The 18,178-nt window shown below is 41.4% G+C and overlaps 1 protein-coding gene across 1 annotated transcript in view; it reads left to right on the top strand.

Annotated features, from left to right (window-relative positions):
- Nucleotides 1–6,994: 6,994 nt before the first annotated feature.
- Nucleotides 6,995–18,178, top strand: part of znf608 (zinc finger protein 608) — a 65,119-nt gene continuing 53,935 nt past the window's right edge. Inside the window, 2 exon segments of the mRNA XM_080895047.1 lie at nucleotides 6,995–7,148; nucleotides 7,151–8,085. Coding sequence (XP_080751173.1) covers nucleotides 7,118–7,148; nucleotides 7,151–8,085 — 966 coding nt within the window. The 5' untranslated portion in view covers nucleotides 6,995–7,117.

Raw genomic sequence — 18,178 nt, 5'->3', positions numbered from 1 at the left:
AAGTTGCAAGTATTCTTAAATAGATCATTTGGAAGGCCAGCTGTGGCCCCTGGGCCATATTTTTGACACAGATAGACTGATCACAGTGGAGGCTGTACCGGTCCGTCATGGTGAACAGGTGAGCAAGAGAGCTGAGTGTAAAAGCGAAGCTCTCGATTTACCAGTTGATCTGACAAGGATGCCTCCTGGATGCCTCCTGGGTGAGGTGTTCCAGGCATGTCCCACTGGGAGGAGGTCCCGGGGCAGATTCAGGACACGCTGGAGATATTGTATCACTCGGCTGGCCTGGGAAAACCTTGGTGTTCCCCCGGACAAGCTGGAGAAGGTGGCCGGGAAGAGGGAGGTCTGGGCTTCTCTGCTTGGGCTGCTGCCCCTGCAACCCGCCCCCGGATAAAGTGAAGAAGATGGATGGATGGATGGATGGATCAGTCTATCCTTTGTGGGTTTTGATAATGTCTTGTTCCCCTGCATAACAAGGCGTTCTTACTTATTCTACAAGGATTTTTTTGTAATAAGACTGTCAGGAACATTTTCTCCATACTTAGGAATGCTCTGATTCTGAATTTAGATCAGATATGGGTCCAAAAGTGAATCAAAGACACATGGATCTAAGGGGCCAGTCTATTGTTTATATCAGGATGCATCTGTGCACTGGATGCTAACTGGAGAGCTATCATGGGTAACAGCAAAGTGTTACCATTTTATAAACAATGTTTTCTCTGTTTGTGCCACAAAATAATTTGAATTGAGTTGACAAGACTCCCCAGCTCAGATGAAAATATTTTCTTTGGTGGTCATCATTGCTTTACCTGCGTCTCCTCAGCTCCTTTTCTAACCAGTAAAGACTCTCACACTGAGCTGAAATGAAATGACAGCAAATAAAAGAGGCGAATGACAACAGCAAAAATCATTTATCTTGGTTCTATTTACAATTATTATTTCACTGATAAATACCATTTTAGTACATTACTTTTTGGATGTATTTATTTGTGAAACTTTATTAAAGCCATGTTTAAGTCAGGTCTTACAGAGAAAAGTCAGAGTGAGCAATACAGTCTTATTGGTTTAACACTGATAGTCTGAAGTAAAAAAACAAAAACAACAACAACTCTGGAATCTCCAACAGTCCTATGAAGAACTGTTCATCAGTCTGTTAGCAACTACCAGATTTCTCCAACATTTTTTGTTGTGTCTTTCTATTTGTTGGCTTACAACTGACTTTAGCCCTCTTTAGGGAACGTACACACAGAAACAACGTGGTGCACTTTGAAATACAAACAGAGCTGAACTGTTTGCCAAGTGGGGTTTTTTTTTCCCCTGGGGTCTTTTAATAGCTGATTCAGCTTTTTCTTTTTAAAAGAACTGATTATAAAGATAAGGTGAAGACAGTCTGTGATCCAAATGCTGACTTTCTCGCGAAACTCTCATGTGGCCCATGTCGTAGTATGAAATAACCAAAATTACTCTGTTTTTGGTTTTTAGTACTTTTATGGCCAGTTCTGTGCAGTTTGCTTCACGTGAGCTGAGAAAATAATCTGCATACTGAGAGCACTGGATCAAAGGTGTGTAAACAGACAAGATGTCCTTTGAAATGCAAACATAAACCAAAAGAACTGCAGGTTTAAAATGCTTATGCCTAATATTCCATATGAATTTTGACATAAAGTAACAAACTGAGTGTACCAAATACTGTATGTGTCAGTCAAATAATAATATTTAAAATGTTTTAAATAGTTTTGTATTCAACATGAAGTGTTTCAACTGCATTTATTCTCATTATGAAAAGTTAAACAGGCTCAATTAGTTGTTGCTAGTTTCTCTATTCTAAACTGTGATAATGTAACACTAAATAAAAAATTGCCACTTTTTGGCTTACTGATGCATTAGACACAATTATGAGATCTTTTTATTACATATCAGACTAAGTTATTAGGCCTGCTGTTTACATTAGTGACTACTACTGGCATGACACACAGTTTGCCATCACTCAAGCTGTGGGCATAGACTGTAAATAAACAACAGCTTTAAGTGAGACTGGTTAGCGAGGTGTCGTCTTGAAGCTGTGAGCTGAACAGGTTTTTTTGCCATCACAGCCAAACTTTGCTTCCTGTTTAATATAACATTAAATTCTGAATTCCAAGCTAGAAAACTTGCACTTAGCTGATAACCCCTGGTACATATATGGCCACATCCAGTCAAAAGAATAATAATTTTTTTAATAAGTTCAAGGCTTTAATATGCAGGTGGATGACATGCATGCATCTGTTTATGTGATGCTTTATTTATACATGTTTAGCCTGACCCCACAGTTTTGCAGCTGTCGCTGATAGAATCGTCGATGCTTTTTAAAAGAAGGAAATTTAAAACAAAACAGCGTAGCCCTTAATGGGCTAAGATTACGAGCATAGATATAGAGGCATGACACCAATTTACATATCTGAGCAAATGTGGCTTGTTTTAAGTAAACAAGAGTAGTAGTGAGTACTCCCAGCTGGATGTAGTGCAAACATCTGGGATGTTTTTGTTGCTGTTGTTGCTTCAAAATTTTACACTCCATAAAGAACTTTTTTTTTCTCATGACACCCAGTTTCCTCTGCACCAAAGACAGGTGTGGACATCACACCTCTTCCTTTAATAGGGAGTAGTCTGTACTGAAGCTCTCAGGATCACCAAGTGACACTTGACAGGAGGCACAGCTGACTCTCGTCTCTGCATCATAAACTATTTATCACTGCTGTCTTCTAGTTCATGTTGTGTTGGATTCGATGGAGTGTACTCCATTCTTCCTCGGGTATACTGCAGGGCACAATGAGGTCAGATATGGCATACCTGCTGGATCCCGGCAGGGATTTTATCTGCTGTCGGTCTATGCTTTGACACTGTTTGATTGATAGGCTTCCTTCTCCTGCAATCCTAAACCTTTTATCTCTGGTTACTGATTGACACACTCATAAATGTGTTTTGTACAAAATTTGACATTTCACGGGAGCACTCCAGCATTTTGCCGAATATATTTGTTTGCGCTCCCTCTCAGTCAGATTGCTTCATTTCTGTGACTGGAAGCAGGTGCACACTGCAAATAAAGGAAGCCCAGTCTCATTTGCATGTTGTGTTATGCTTATTTAACGCATGTAGGAACAGAGCAGTGTTTGTGCAAATATGGGGAAAAAACTTCAGGAATTTACATAAAGGAGTTTCTGCAACAAAACCAAATTTGTCTTCGCCATAAACTGTAAAGGAAAGTTGAAATACACCTAAGTATTCACCAGCTTTTGTCTTTTAAGTTCTCCGTTTTGAATTTGTGTTTCCCTTAATTTACATTTTGTCTTTACACACTTAATGTGTAAAGATTGTGTTACTCAAAACTGCTATTCCACTCTCATTAACAGACACTGACTATGATTTTAGTTTGTTTGATTGTTCAGATTTGCAGAGTATTATTTCTTAATCACAACCAATAGAAACATTAAAAAATATCTTCACACTAGAAGCACTGAGCAGAGTGACAATATTATTTGGATATACACACTTGTCATTCATGCCATTTCATTCCTCCTCGGCCTCTTGATTCGTTCATTTATCTGTCAGTGAAGATGGTTTCACTTCCACACTGTGAAGGAAACACAGATGATGCTCATACATCATTCTTACGTCTCTAACATGTTGGGATGATGGAGGTTTTTATATAGTGCTAACTGCATGAAGTTATGATTGCTTTGGGTCTTTAAACCCTGTGAGTGTATTTGTGTGGTTTTTGTAACTAGTTTTGTTCATTTGGGTCTAAATGTGGCTATCCATCATTATATGATCGTTTTGAGTCTCTTTAATGTTATTTTGTTGTGTGTTTTTTTTGGTTCAATGTCATATTTTTTTTTAGAATATTTAAGGGCATTTTAAGCCTTCCCTTCAGAGTTTCACATTTCTTTGTGGTAATCTTAAACTATCTGATTAAGGTACCCAATAGAGTCTCTTGGTGGTGTGAAGGGTCTTCTGCCCTGGCCAGGTCTGCTGTCTGTTTCCGCCTGTTTGTCCCTCTGTGCTGCCTTGCAGGTTTCTAGAAGCATAGTTAATCATAGCAATTGGAAACACCTGGACAGTCTCCCAGGAGCGTGTATGCTCTCTCTCCATTCACCCAGCGTTGTGCTATTTGTTTAGTTGGCTGTGGCTTGGTTATTTTAGTTTTTGCACCACACAACACCGCACACCTAACATACAAATACTCATGTAGCTCCTGACATGCTGTTAACACTGCTTCACACATCCCATAAAGATTATCGCAGTTTCTGCTTCTTTTATTTAATAAATTAGAAAGTTCTAGTTAATTATGTGTCTCTTCCACCATTTTCCATGATTACAAAGGCTTTTTCTGTGCTTACTGTGAGTCTATTTGTGCTTAGTGTGCATGTGATTAGATCACTCTGCTCACTGCATAGCTCTTATCTTTGCAAGTTTTCATTGTGCTCTTGCAACGTGGCCTGTAATCATACAACCTTAACTGAAGGTTATCTGGTGCACTGTAACAGATTTACTGTTAAATTCAGGTACATATGTTTTCAACTCTGGTGACAGTAAACAGCATTTGGGCAGAAGTTTCAAATAGCAAGGTATGTTTATGCAAAAGAAAGTCAAAGGCTTAGGCTTCACTGCTCTAAACACTCAATTTCAGTAATTTTTTTCTAATCGTAGATCTGTGTGATGTCAAGCAGAGAGGGTTTTCTTTAACATGGTCATTGTTAAAGATCATTGTTTGGGCCTGTTTGTGAAGGGCAGCCAATCAGAGGAACGTTGCCTTAAAGAGAGAGTGGCTGTAAAGAGGCACAAGCTGAAAAAAGGGGGGTTATTTCAGAAAGAGAATGGAGATAAAAAGTGTAATTTTAAAAAGTTAACAAGAATATCTTAGCAACAGTCTCAAAATGCAACCAAGCAATCTTTTGGGCAGCTCTGCTAAAGCAATCTCTAATAAAAAACTTTAATTTCGTACATGAAAGCTGAACATACAGAAACACTGGCCAGTTTTGATAAAAATAGCTTAAAAAATACTGATATTTGCCTTAAAAGGTGTTTTCTTTTTTAAACTGTCATAACCCCACTAAGTTATACTCTGTCATCATCTTTGTAGTCACTGAATTCAATAGCAATTCAAATTTTCTTTGAAGTTTAAATAACGGAATCGTACAAAGCAGCGATAGCAGTCCAAGAACAAAGACATCGAGCTGGAATTTAAGATAAGATAAGATAAGATAACCTTTATTAGTCCCACACGTGGGAAATTTGTTTTGTCACAGCAGGAAGTGGACAGTGCAAAAGTTATGAGGCAAAAATTAGAATACAATAAGAATAAATACAGTACACAACTGTACAGAATAGAATAAAATAAAATACTATATACAGTAGAATAAAATAAAATAAATATACAATAAGATAAAAATAGAATACAAATACAAATATACTATATACAACTGAGTAAAAATACAACGATGACAGAAAGGATTATTGCACTTAGTATTATTGCATATGTATGGATGTGTGTGCTTGATCAGTTAAAGTCTTTATTATGGAGTCTGACAGCAGTGGGGAGGAAAGACCTGCGAAATCTCTCCGTCCCACACCGTGGGTGCCGCAGTCTCCCACTGAAGGAGCTGCTCAGTGCTGTCACAGTCTGCTGCATGGGGTGGGAGACGTTGTCCAACAGGGATGACAGCTTAGCCGCCGTTCTCCTGTCACTCACCACCTCCACTGGGTCCAGAGGGCATCCTAGAACAGAGCTGGCCCTTCGGATCACCCTGTTCAGTCTCTTCCTGTCCCCAGCAGAGATGCTGCCGCCCCAGCAGACCACGCCATAAAAGATAGCAGAAGCCACAACAGAGTCATAGAAGGTCTTCAGGAGTGGGCCCTCCACTCCAAACGACCTGAGTCTCCGCAGCAGGTACAGCCTGCTCTGCCCTTTCCTGTAGAGGGCGTCTGAGTTATGAGTCCAGTCCAGTCTATTGTTCAGATGAACACCAAGGTACCTGTAGCTGTCCACAGCCTCAATGTCCATACCTTGGATGTTCAGTGGTTGCAGTGGAGAATGCTTGTGCCTGCGGAAGTCTACCACCAGTTCCTTGGTTTTACTGGCGTTGATCTGGAGGTAGTTCAGCTGGCACCAGTCCACAAAGTCTTGGGTCAGACCTCTGTACTCCTTGTCGTCCCCATCAGTGATGAGGCCGACTATTGCAGAGTCATCAGAGAACTTCTGCAGGAAGCACTGGGTGGAATTGTGGGAGAAGTCTGCAGTGTAGATGGTGAAGAGGAACGGAGCCAGAACCGTTCCCTGTGGGGCCCCCGTACTGCAGACGACCCTGTCCGACACACAGCCCTGAGTCCTCACATACTGTGGTCGGTCGGTGAGGTAGTCCAGGATCCAGGTAGTGAGGTGATGGTCCACTCCAGAGTTCACCAGCTTGTCCTTTAGAACCGAGGGAAGAATGGTGTTGAAGGCACTGGAGAAATCAAAGAACATGATTCTCACAGTGCTTCCAGCGGTCTCCAGGTGAGCGAGGGAACGATGTAGGAGGTGAATGACGGCATCATCCGCTCCAATGCCAGGCTGGTAGGCAAACTGAAGTGGGTCCAGTGATGAGCTTATTAGGCGCCGAAGCTGAGCATTTAGTGGGCATCCAATCACTGACACTTGAGCTGATGCATAAACTATAAAACAAACACGGCAGCGCCCTCCTGCGGCCAACTAGTTGCATTTTCTGACAGTAATTAAGTGGCATCTGAGACATTGGGAAGATGCATTCACAGTCGAAGGAAAACAAAACCATCTATTCTCTCTTTGAAAATAAACAGTAATGTGCTACATATCCATATATTACTGGGGCATTTTATTGTTGGGATTGAAATAAACCTTCCAAATGTGACTTTATGAACTTTATTCGTATTGTTTTTATTATTTTATGAAAACACAAGTGTAGATTTGTGATTATCGTGTTTTACTGTGCTGCGGGTGATAACAGCGAGCAGCCCTGTCAGATACTGCGAGCTGTCATTCAGTCTGTGTGGTAGTTTGTGAAGGAGCGGGCCTGATGCTCCGGTGCTCTCCGCCACACTGCGGCTGGCTGACGCTCTGATAATGACTTGCATGCTGATTATTGTGGAGATCGACAAAGGAGACAAGGAAACGAGGAGATGAACCGTTTCCTGAGAGCTGGGGAGAATGGAGGGCTGCTGACAGACTGCAAGGAGCTGTCACCCAACCACACCGCCGCCTTCTCCTCCTCTTCCTCCTCCTCTGTCTCCATCGCCTCCTCCTCCTCCTCTTCCTTCAGTGCCGCTGGCTCAGCCGACAGACACGCGGCCCTGCCCTCGCTCCAGACCCGGACACCTGGCGGCGGCGGGTCGGAGCCGAGGAGATCCGCGCTTAAGCGTAAAGGAGTCGGCCGGGAGGGACGGGAGGAACCGGAGGCGGCTTCGGCGGATCACTCATCAGCGGCTGCTGTCGTGGTGCGAGGCGGCGGAGAAGCGTGCTTCGGGATCGGCAAGCAGCAACAGCAGCAACAGCGTCGGGAGGCTCAAGGACGCAGCGTCGCTGGAGAAGGTCTGGAGATGATTTCAGCGGTCAGCAGAGAGGCGGACGGTGGCGGCGGGAACGGAGTCTCCGAAGTGACCGCTCCTTCTGCGTCATGCGCCAAAGGCAAGGAGGAGAGGAAGGGGAAGAACATGATCCGGGGCTGGAAGAGGGAGCGAGACAGGGAAAGGGACGCCGCTGCTCCTCCTGCCCGAACGAGGAAGGAGAAGCCCGGTGGTGATGGCTCGTCTCCTCCTCCTCCTCCTCCCTCCGTCTTCCTCCCGTCGTCCGCCCTGCCCGCTCCCGAGCATCATCTGTGCCGCGACGGCTCCGGACACTGCCTGTGCGCCGCTCCGGACTCCAGGCTCCCGGGAGATATCAGCAACGTAAACAATAACAACAATAGTAACGGTGCCGCCGCCGTCAGCACCGGGAAAACCGCGCTGGAGTGTGGAGTTAAAACCGGCGCTATTGTTGTGAGACGGCAGCAGGACGACACGCCGGCCGCCAAGAAGCACAGAGGAGCCGAGAAGGTGAGCCTGCTTTTATTGTCTGGGGGGGAAACAACAATGCAACACGGCAACAAAAGAAGCACACCTGCAGGAAGCTGCCTTTAATTTAGCCTAACGCGGAAATAAAAGGAGGGAGGCGGTCAGTCAGATGCAGGTGTAGAGGCCACAAAGGAGCAGCAGACACTCAGAATGGTTAAATGCTGCCACATGATATTTATTTGCCATTGTTGTTGCCCAGCTGGTGTCATTGTTCCCGCTCTCTGTGTCTGTGTTGATGTTTACCAGGCTGAGATTTCCTTTTTCTTTTTGGAGGGAAGATGAAGAAAAAAGGAGGAGGAGGAGGGAGGAAGCAGCAGCAGCAGCAGCAGTGTGTCCTCCATCTCCATCCTCCTCCTCCTCCTCCTCTTTCTAGAGCCATTTAATCCAGTGCTCCTTGTTTTTCCTGGAGATTAGAGGAGAAGGCATGTGCATCAAGAACTCAGCAGTAAAGGGAATTAAAATGTGATGCTGTAATATAACAAAATGGCAAATGTCATTGTCCATCATGGTGAGAGCAACAACAAAGTCACATTATTTTATTCAAGCAGACTTATTATGCTTTTCATTATATTTGTCAGGTGTTGACTGCTTATATGCAAAAGTTTCAGATAATGACATCAGTGTGTTTACAAGTAGCTCCTGTGAGCCAAGAGCTATAAATGCTGCATTTAAGATACTTTGTTTTACTGTTTCTGCATGATGTCATAAAGAAGGGTCATTATTCCTACTGATTTAGGCACACAAGCACAACTCACCTTCTGTTTCTGAAATGCAGCCAATCAGTTGAAAGTTGGCTTAAAGGGGGAGGGGCTAAAACAACTGGTTAAAGAAAAGGCATAGTATAAGATAAAGAAGGCTTAATTTAACCTTCCAGAAGCATGTCTTTAAGTCTGGCAGCTTCTAGGCAGTTATTGTAAAGCTTTATCTAAATCAACTTGAATTTCAGTGGTCACCTCAAGATAAAGCCTGCATGTCGCACCAGCTGTCAAATGTGATGGATAGAGCTTGAAGAAGTTCATTCATTTTACCTGAAAGTACTGGTTTTAAATAATCCTTCCCAGGTGCACCACCAACTTAGGAAAACAGAGAATAAAAATTAGCCTTGCCTTGACATCCTCCTTTTTGTTTGCTTAATTCATTCAGGAAGACACTCAGGATATCAAATATAATCAGGCTTTAGAGCGAGGGTCACATCCTTTTAAAATAAGACGTAAATACTGCGGGTTGACAGGTCGGATGGCTGAGGTTTAATGAGCCACTCCTGAGCCGGTACAGCGGCCTAGCAGGAATGGTTGGGAAATCATTTTTTGGAGGGTTTTGAATAAGTCATCCAGCAGAGAGGAGATGGAGGGATGGGTGGAAAGGTAAGATGGGGACAGAGATGTCTGATAGAGAGGGAGGAATGGGATGTAACAGCAGAGGACATGCACTTAAAGACAAAGACACAAAAAAGAAGCAGATGGAGTATGTCCAGAAGGTGTTTTTTTTGTTAGTTTTTTAGAAACACACATGCATGATTAGCTTTATGAGGCAGGAAAAACTGAAGCTTCCTCCTGCTGCTGGCAGATGCTGTTGACAGGAGGAACGCTGGTCTGCACTGGCTGCTTTGTTTATTTGTTGATCTGAAGGATTCCCATTCAGCAGTGAAACACACACACACACACACACACACACACACACACACACACACACACAGTCACCCTGAGCTCAGTCTGTGGAGGCTGTAAGTCATTTCCTGTCAACAAGAATCTGGGCTCCACTCAGCAACTGTTGGGTGTCCTTTGATTATAGAGAGGCTAAAACCCCGAAAATTGGGCTAATTTGATATTATAATGGAAATAAATCAAGTTTATTTCCATGAATGGATCTCTGTGGGTCATCCTGAGTTTGCACTCTCTACATCTGCTTTAGAGAATCAGGGAAATGAGAAAGTCACACTATGCACAAATTAGTCATATCATTAAGCACGTCTGACCTGTCGGGGCAGGGCCATTGGACCTCTGCTGGCAGCGGATCCTTTGGGTCCTGCAGGTTGTAAGGTGGGGCCACTGCAGATCATGCTCACTGGGAATGGGATGTGAAGAGTGTGCAGCCAAACTGTATGTAAAGATGGACATAGCCACTGTGACGTCACACATAAGTTTGCAAAGTCCTATTACTGAAGCATTGAGCAGAGCAGTTTCACTGTTCCGCGTCTGCTTCGGCTGGAGGTTTCATCCTATTAAAAGGGAGTTTTTCCTTCCCACTGTTGCTAAGTGTTTATTGGAGTTTTCCCTGTGTTATTTTCTCTGTCTTTGCCTTATAATATAAAGCACCTTGAGTTAAACTGAATTGGACCAAAGTAAATTTAATTATGATTGTGCATTTTTGATGGTGTGACTTGTCAATCATAAGATAAGAACATAGCTTCTGGTCCTACTAGACGCTAATGGTAGCAATAACATATAGAATAACATGACTGTAGTGATCTCACCCAGGAGTTCCTCATTTGAGCTGATGTAATTTTTCTATGACAAAAATGTCAACACAAGTGCTAAAAACCGCAGTTCCATTAATGGCCACTTGAGGCTTGCTCCAAAACAATCCATGCCCTCATTGACTTTCATTTGAAAATGAACCCAAAAAACACACATTCACAGCCTGATACAAAAACCGGTGTCAGCTTCTATGGATAACTTCCCCCTTCAGAAAACAGCCTATGAGTCATACATTTGGATTTTGTTGAGGTTAAAAGTTAGGGACATGGATTATATGACTGGCAGGTGTGCTGACACAGGTGGCTGTGTGTACTAGCTGTCTGTCACTGAACTGGACTTCTTGACTGCATTTGTGTGGTTGGTGCCTTTTGAATCATTTCTGAAGCCTGCTGTGAGGTTTCCAATAAGTCTTTGCTTTATGTTTTGTTTTGGGAATGCAATTTTGTTAGTCTGATACTTCCAGCAGTACTTCTCAGCAGATATTTGTGTCTTTGCTTTGCATCCATACAGTTTGTGGATGCAGTTTGCTGCCCTTAGCTATAAAGTCCCACCCTCTTATCCGACACCAACACAGCAGTGGGCCATACGTACAGCCTATAGATACTGAACTAAGCTTCAAGTCTGACATGATGGATTCCTTTGTGAATCTTGTGTAAATTCAGCGGCCTTCTAATGATATGAACAAGCTGTCATTTATGTCCTATTTTACAGTTTTGATTAAGAAGAAGTAAAAATAAATAAAAAATGTTTTGCTAATGCTTTTTTTCGCCCAAGTGAAAATTTCACAAATTAACGTAAAGGTGCTTAAGGGATTACAGACTGATTGCACAAGAGTTTCAAGGGCATCTGCAAAGCTCAAATGCAATTATTCATTAAAATATAAATAACATGTGTTCTCACAGCTGTATGAGAGATGACTGACGGTTTTCCCCTTAATGTCGTCTACATGAACCCTTCCTACACCTCAGTGGATGAATGCACCACTAGCTTCGGTGTCATCATGGTCTTTGCATATGAATTTAAAGCCGAACAAAAAAACACCACAGCCACTGCAGAAATATCCAGTTTCATGCACTGCAGTCCTCCTGCTCTGACATGTTTCCTTCACTTGAGCCCCACAAACTGAGCATTTGTCATCTGTGGCTTTTAAGTTTAGCCTTCAAATCAAATGTCTCCAGTATCTCGAGACTTGGTGTTTAATTATTACTCTGGAACCAAACACAGATTTTTGGGCTGCTGCACCTTTTGGAAGTTAATCTGGTTAAAATTAATGGAGGCACAATGAGAATGAATGATGTATGATGCATCTAATTTAAATGGAATCAAAATTGGATTAAATAGTTACGCCCTGCTGATGAGAACAACTGTGGAAACAGTGAGTACATGGAAGAGCTTGTACTTGTGCATAGAGCTAATGAACTACAGTCAAATGGAAGAAGATTATACAGAACCATACATTAAAACTGGTGACAGTACTGAAGAGCCTTCTTTTAAACTTGTTTTTGAAATATGAGTATTGCTGAAGATTTAATCAATTTTGTATTTTATTTTCTCTTCTCCAATTTAGAGCTGGCTGAATATCCTGGAGGTTTTTTCGGAGAATTTTTCAAAGTTCGATATTCTAACATATCAACTGATATTTTCGTTTTTCTTTCAGACACACGAAAAATGAGCGGATTTCCTAAACCTTTGTCATGTGTAGTTATGCAGTAATTTATTAGATACAAACCTGACACTGTTCATAACAACTACACTGGAGAAAAGTTATTTATAAGGCTTTAAGGTAGGGATGATTAATATGTGGCTGCAGACACAGGGAGCTGTAGCTAATAGCTATCTGGTAGATCCATCCACCAGTGACTCTCCTGGACCTCCTGCTCATGTTTATGCTTCTTTATGCAACTGTCTGATCAATAATAGAGCTTGTTGTCTGGTTAATTGTACAAACATATTGTACATGATGTTTTTAATTCAGTTTTAGGGTGTAGGATTTTCTTAGCTTACTAATTAGCAGGTATATAAGAATGCACATTGCTAGTCAGCTTAACACTTCACTCTCTGTCCAGTAGTCACTTTTGTCTCCAAAAATCCTAACATGGCTGTGGTCTACACGACAATGTTGAGGTTCCAAAGTACAGAGTCCAGAAAATGATTGGTCTATAATGTCTATAATGCTTATTAGCATCCACCACTTAAAAACTGCAATAGCTGGTAGAAACAAGATTCCATTCAGAGCTAAGTGATCATAAACTAAATGATGTGATGTTAGAGAAAGATTAACCATCAAATGATCACTTTTACACATCATCCTGAAGGGAACATGAATGCTAAAATGTATGGCTATTCTTCCTGTCATTTAAAAAAAAAAAATCAGCACAAAGCCTCCAGAAACTACTAAGCTGAGAGTCCAAACCTCTCCAGCTTTTTATTAGCACTCATTTTATATAACATATTGTTAAACGAAGGTTTTAAAACCATGACAGCCCAAATATTTGAATACTTTAGAAAAGAATCCCTCTCAGGTTGTCTGAGACTTAGGAAGAAATCTAAACCATACAGCATCATATTGATGACTAATCCTGTTTTGTGGATGGTCTCATCGCAGATATTCTCCAGGCAGAAATTTGGTCTGCTTTTTTTGTCTATTTGCTGCCATACTATAGCATTTGTCTCTGCCCAATTGAGACGCTCAGCATGAAGTTTGATCACAAACAATTTAACACTTCACCAACCCTTTTGAGAGCGGCTTCTTTACTCTCACAGTTATAGCTGAGCTGCTTTGCTTTTTGTTTTTTCTGAAACTATTGGCATGCTACAACCTCACATCTTTAGATGTCATCCAGCTAGCTTACTTACTACTTATTCCAGCTCTGCTAAACCTCATAATGCATTAATGTTTTGGAGTTAAACTGTTTCACAATTGTTTGCTTTCGGGAACTGAAAGAGCATTTGGACCCAGAAATGGCTAATGATAGACTTAACACCACGATGAGAGCACAAGGAAACTGCAGAAACGTGAACCAACTCAAGGGATCATCACAACTGGTGTGATTCTTCCTTGGTGGAGCAGATATGTTGTAATGAATTTTGTGAGCAACGCACTGACTAACCGAGACCGTATCATAGCAAAAATTCTTGCAGAAAAATGCTCCAATTTACCTTCAAAAAGCTACCCTCTCGCTAAAATATAAATCTGATCTAGCCACACTGGCAGAAATAAAAGCAGTTCTGCTGCTGCTGCTGAGGCTCAGGCTGTCATCTGCATGACAATAAGATGCACTTGAGTTTCTCTGTGAATGACAGCGGCTGCTCTGCTATCACTTTCTGTCTGTCAGTCTGGATCCCTGCAGGCTGAATGAGGATGAAACGAAAACACTCGGCTCCTGACGGATCCTATCGCCTAATATTGAATTCTGATCACCTTGCAGCAGCAGCATCAACGCACCCGCCAATATCCGGTTATTCCATTTTCTTTTTTCAGAAGCATCATTTCCCGTTGTGCTGTAGTCGCAGCTTTTGAGTCGTCACGTTTACCTGGTGGGTTTTAACAGGTTTGTGCAGGCTTGGTCTCCATGGTGACGTTGACAGTGTTTAGTTTATTCAGGAGGAGTTGTAGTGTCGCATGTAAACAGCTGATTCTAAGCAAGCGAAGCAAGCATCGGGATGGAGAGTGATGAGGAGAGGCCAATGTAAGGCAATGTTCCTCTTTAATGCACCATTTCATCTTTCTCATCCATGTATAAATAACCAGATCACTTTGCCCAGCCAGCTTTTTACGGGTCCATTACGCACTTACTTGGCTTTTTAAGTTTTCAGCGTTTTAAGCTGAAATCCTCCAAAACTGCACCTTTAAGAGTGAGTGATTATGAAGGATAATAGGCTGAGACTTTTGAAATGTGTTTTTCTGACAAATAAAACTATTGTGCCGTGTTTCACTGGCTGAAAGCTTTCATGATGACAATGAATGTATTACATTTTCAGCTATGGCATACATTTTATTAAATAGGTTGCATTAAGGCTGTAAAATCATAACCATGATTATTCTGGTCAGTAATCGTAATCTTGATTTTTCTCACTAAACATCATGCATTTATTAAATATGAAACCTTTTTCTATAATTTCAGCTTAAACTGTATTATACTGTAAGGATTCCTGAGCTTTTTGGGAGAGGTGAAAGCAAACGACTCTAAAGGAAAAGGTCTTGTTAGTAGGGCTGGGCAGTCTGCCCGTAGGCCAATCATTCTTTTGTTGGCGGGGAGGACGTTAAGTTCTACTATCCACCTTGTAAAACACACAGTGTGCTCAGTAACACATAGTTTAGTTTTTATTCTCACTTCTAGCATGAAGAGATGTTGATGCAGTGACGTACAACGATGAATGATTCAACCGACCTTAACTGGTAAACCGTACCACGTCATAATATTTGCTGGCTCTAAACTTCTACTAACACATTCATCACGTCCACATACAGCAAGTTTGACCATCATCGATCATCATCCACAACCCTTTCTTTCTTTTTTATTTATTTATATTTATACATATATCAAACACAGGAAATGGAAAATAAACATAAAAGAATTCCAGCAAAATTATCTGTAAAACAAAAACAAAAGGTGTTTGAAAAGGAGCAGGAAGAAGCAGTGGCTTATCCAGACCTGCCCCAAAGTTTGCCAACAATTTCTTAATCCAATTGGTAACTATATATGTGTACATATATACACACACACACACACATCTGTGTACCTGTGTAGACAAATGCTCTCTCATATCAACAACATAACAATATTCTCATTCTGTACAATAGAACAGCTGTATAGCTATATGCCCATCAAATATGTATTGCTTATATTTATTCTTATATTGTGCAATATTTTTACCTTTTTTAAAATTTCTTTGTTTAGCCACATTCCACAAACTGATATGTATGTGCTGTGAACACATGACTGCTTTATATTGCATTTTCCTCTCAGGTCATATGTGAGAGGAAAATGGTTTATTCTTAAATAAATGAAGCATATTATTTCTTGCTTTTCCTGATACCAAACATTATGCATTATCCTTCTTGCTCTTTTTTTGCATTGTGCATAGAGAGAACTCTTGTGTTACCCCAGACCACTGTTATTCTTATTATCCTTATTATTATCCTCCTTATTAGCTTTTTTAAAAAAAACAATACTAGTTAATTAAAAAAATGATTTGTTTGATTTGTTGTTGTCTCTTCCACAATCCTTTGTGAATTAGCTTGACAGGAGGTTAATGGTTTGTTTTTTCATTTAATGCAAAACACTGAAGTTGTGCCAGGTTGTGTCACACAGATACTCAAAAACACTGAAATACTGGACGCTGAGATTTAATGATTTAGTTTTGAGACTAACAGAGTTGTCATTTGGAGGGCTGGTGATGGAATAAGTTACAAGGTGGCCAGACAGCTGAATGCAGTGTCTGTTAGGTGGGACTGAGGTTTTCTATATATTTTAATTTATCATTTGTATGTGCTTTTCCTTTAGTGGTATTTTTCTTCTAATCGAGTTAGAGTAAGTTGCTAAAAACTACTTGGTTAAGTTTAGGAAAATTGCCTACATGTTAAAAAAGTGTCAAGGGAGGAGTGAGGACCCAAAGATTGGATGAGCAAATAATTGTGAGCGATGAAATATCAAACTCAAAACGAAAAAATTAAATACAAAAATTCATAAGAAGAAAACAAAGAACACAAAACACAAACTGGCAACCAACACAATGAAATGCAGCATTATAGAGCATGAATTATGGGAAGACAAAGACACAACATCATAGATGAGACAGAAGGCACACAGAGTGAATCACAACAGTAGTTGCCTCAATGCACTTTATATTGTAAGGTACAGACCTACAATAATAGAACCAGAATGACAGTGAAACTCTAAAACACAACAAAACCTTGAGACTATGATAATATCACACTCACTTGGCACTTACAGTGTCTTGCAAAAGTATTCGGCCCCCTTGAACTTTCCCACATGTTGTCACATTACAGCCACAAACATGAATCAATTTTATTGGAATTCCACGTGAAAGACCAATACAAAGTGGTGCACACGTGAGAAGTGGAACGAAAATCATACATGATTCCAAACATTTTTTACAAATAAATAACTGCAAAGTGGGGTGTGCGTAATTATTCAGCCCCTTTGGTCTGAGTGCAGTCAGTTGCCCATAGACATTGCCTGATGAGTGCTAATGACTAGATAGAGTGCACCTGTGTGTAATCTAATGTCAGTACAAATACAGCTGCTCTGTGACGGCCTCAGAGGTTGTCTAAGAGAGTATTGGGAGCAACAACACCATGAAGTCCAAAGAACACACCAGACAGGTCAGGGATAAAGTTATTGAAAAATTTAAAGCAGGCTTAGGCTACAAAAACATTTCCCAAGCCTTGAACATCCCACGGAGTCAAGCGATCATTCAGAAATGGAAGGAGTATGGCACAACTGTAAACCTACCAAGACAAGGTCGTCCACCTAAACTCACAGGCCGAACAAGGAGAGCGCTGATCAGAAATGCAGCCAAGAGGCCCATGGTGACTCTGGACGAGCTGCAGAGATCTACAGCTCAGGTGGGGGAATCTGTCCATAGGACAACTATTAGTCGTGCACTGCACAAAGTTGGCCTTTATGGAAGAGTGGCAAGAAGAAAGCCATTGTTAACAGAACACCATAAGAAGTCCCGTTTGCAGTTTGCCACAAGCCATGTGGGGACACAGCAAACATGTGGAAGAAGGTGCTCTGGTCAGATGAGACCAAAATGGAACTTTTTGGCCAAAATGCAAAACGCTATGTGTGGTGGAAAACTAACACTGCACATCACTCTGAACACACCATTCCCACTGTCAAATATGGTGGTGGCAGCATCATGCTCCGGGGGTGCTTCTCTTCAGCAGGGACAGGGAAGCTGGTCAGAGTTGATGGGAAGATGGATGGAGCCAAATACAGGGCAATCTTGGAAGAAAACCTCTTGGAGTCTCCAAAAGACTTGAGACTGGGGCGGAGGTTCACCTTCCAGCAGGACAACGACCCTAAACATAAAGCCAGGGCAACAATGGAATGGTTTAAAACAAAACATATCCATGTGTTAGAATGGCCCAGTCAAAGTCCAGATCTAAGTCCAATCGAGAATCTGTGGCAAGATCACACTTTGTATTGGTCTTTCACGTGGAATTCCAATAAAATTGATTCATGTTTATGGCTGTAATGCTAGTGTTTTATTAGCCCTTTGTCTACCCCGAACTCCTCCCTATGCTGTCTTAGTGACTTTCACTTTAATGTAACATTGTTTCAACATTTTCTCTTCTGAGGATTCCGTTTGAGTGGTTAAACCAAGAGAATAGCCAAAGTAGATTTTAAATCAAATAGATCGCTTACAGAGCTTGGAACATCTTTAACTATCAGCATGGAAAAGATAAAACTGAGCAGCAGCTGTGCAGGTTCACCACCTTACACCCGTAAGGCGCTAATAATGCTAAAAAGGGGGAAAAAAGGTGTTAATGAGGACTGGAAGTGTTACAGTGTGATACAAAGAGAGAATCTGTCGTTTTTCCACTATTGACAGTTATAGAGCACTAA

This window comes from Rhamphochromis sp. 'chilingali' (assembly GCF_963969265.1).
Source record: "Rhamphochromis sp. 'chilingali' genome assembly, chromosome: 10".
Classification (NCBI taxonomy): Eukaryota; Metazoa; Chordata; class Actinopteri; order Cichliformes; family Cichlidae; genus Rhamphochromis; species Rhamphochromis sp. 'chilingali'.
Note: the sequence above shows the minus strand (reverse complement) of the source record. Positions and strands in the feature narration are given on the sequence as shown.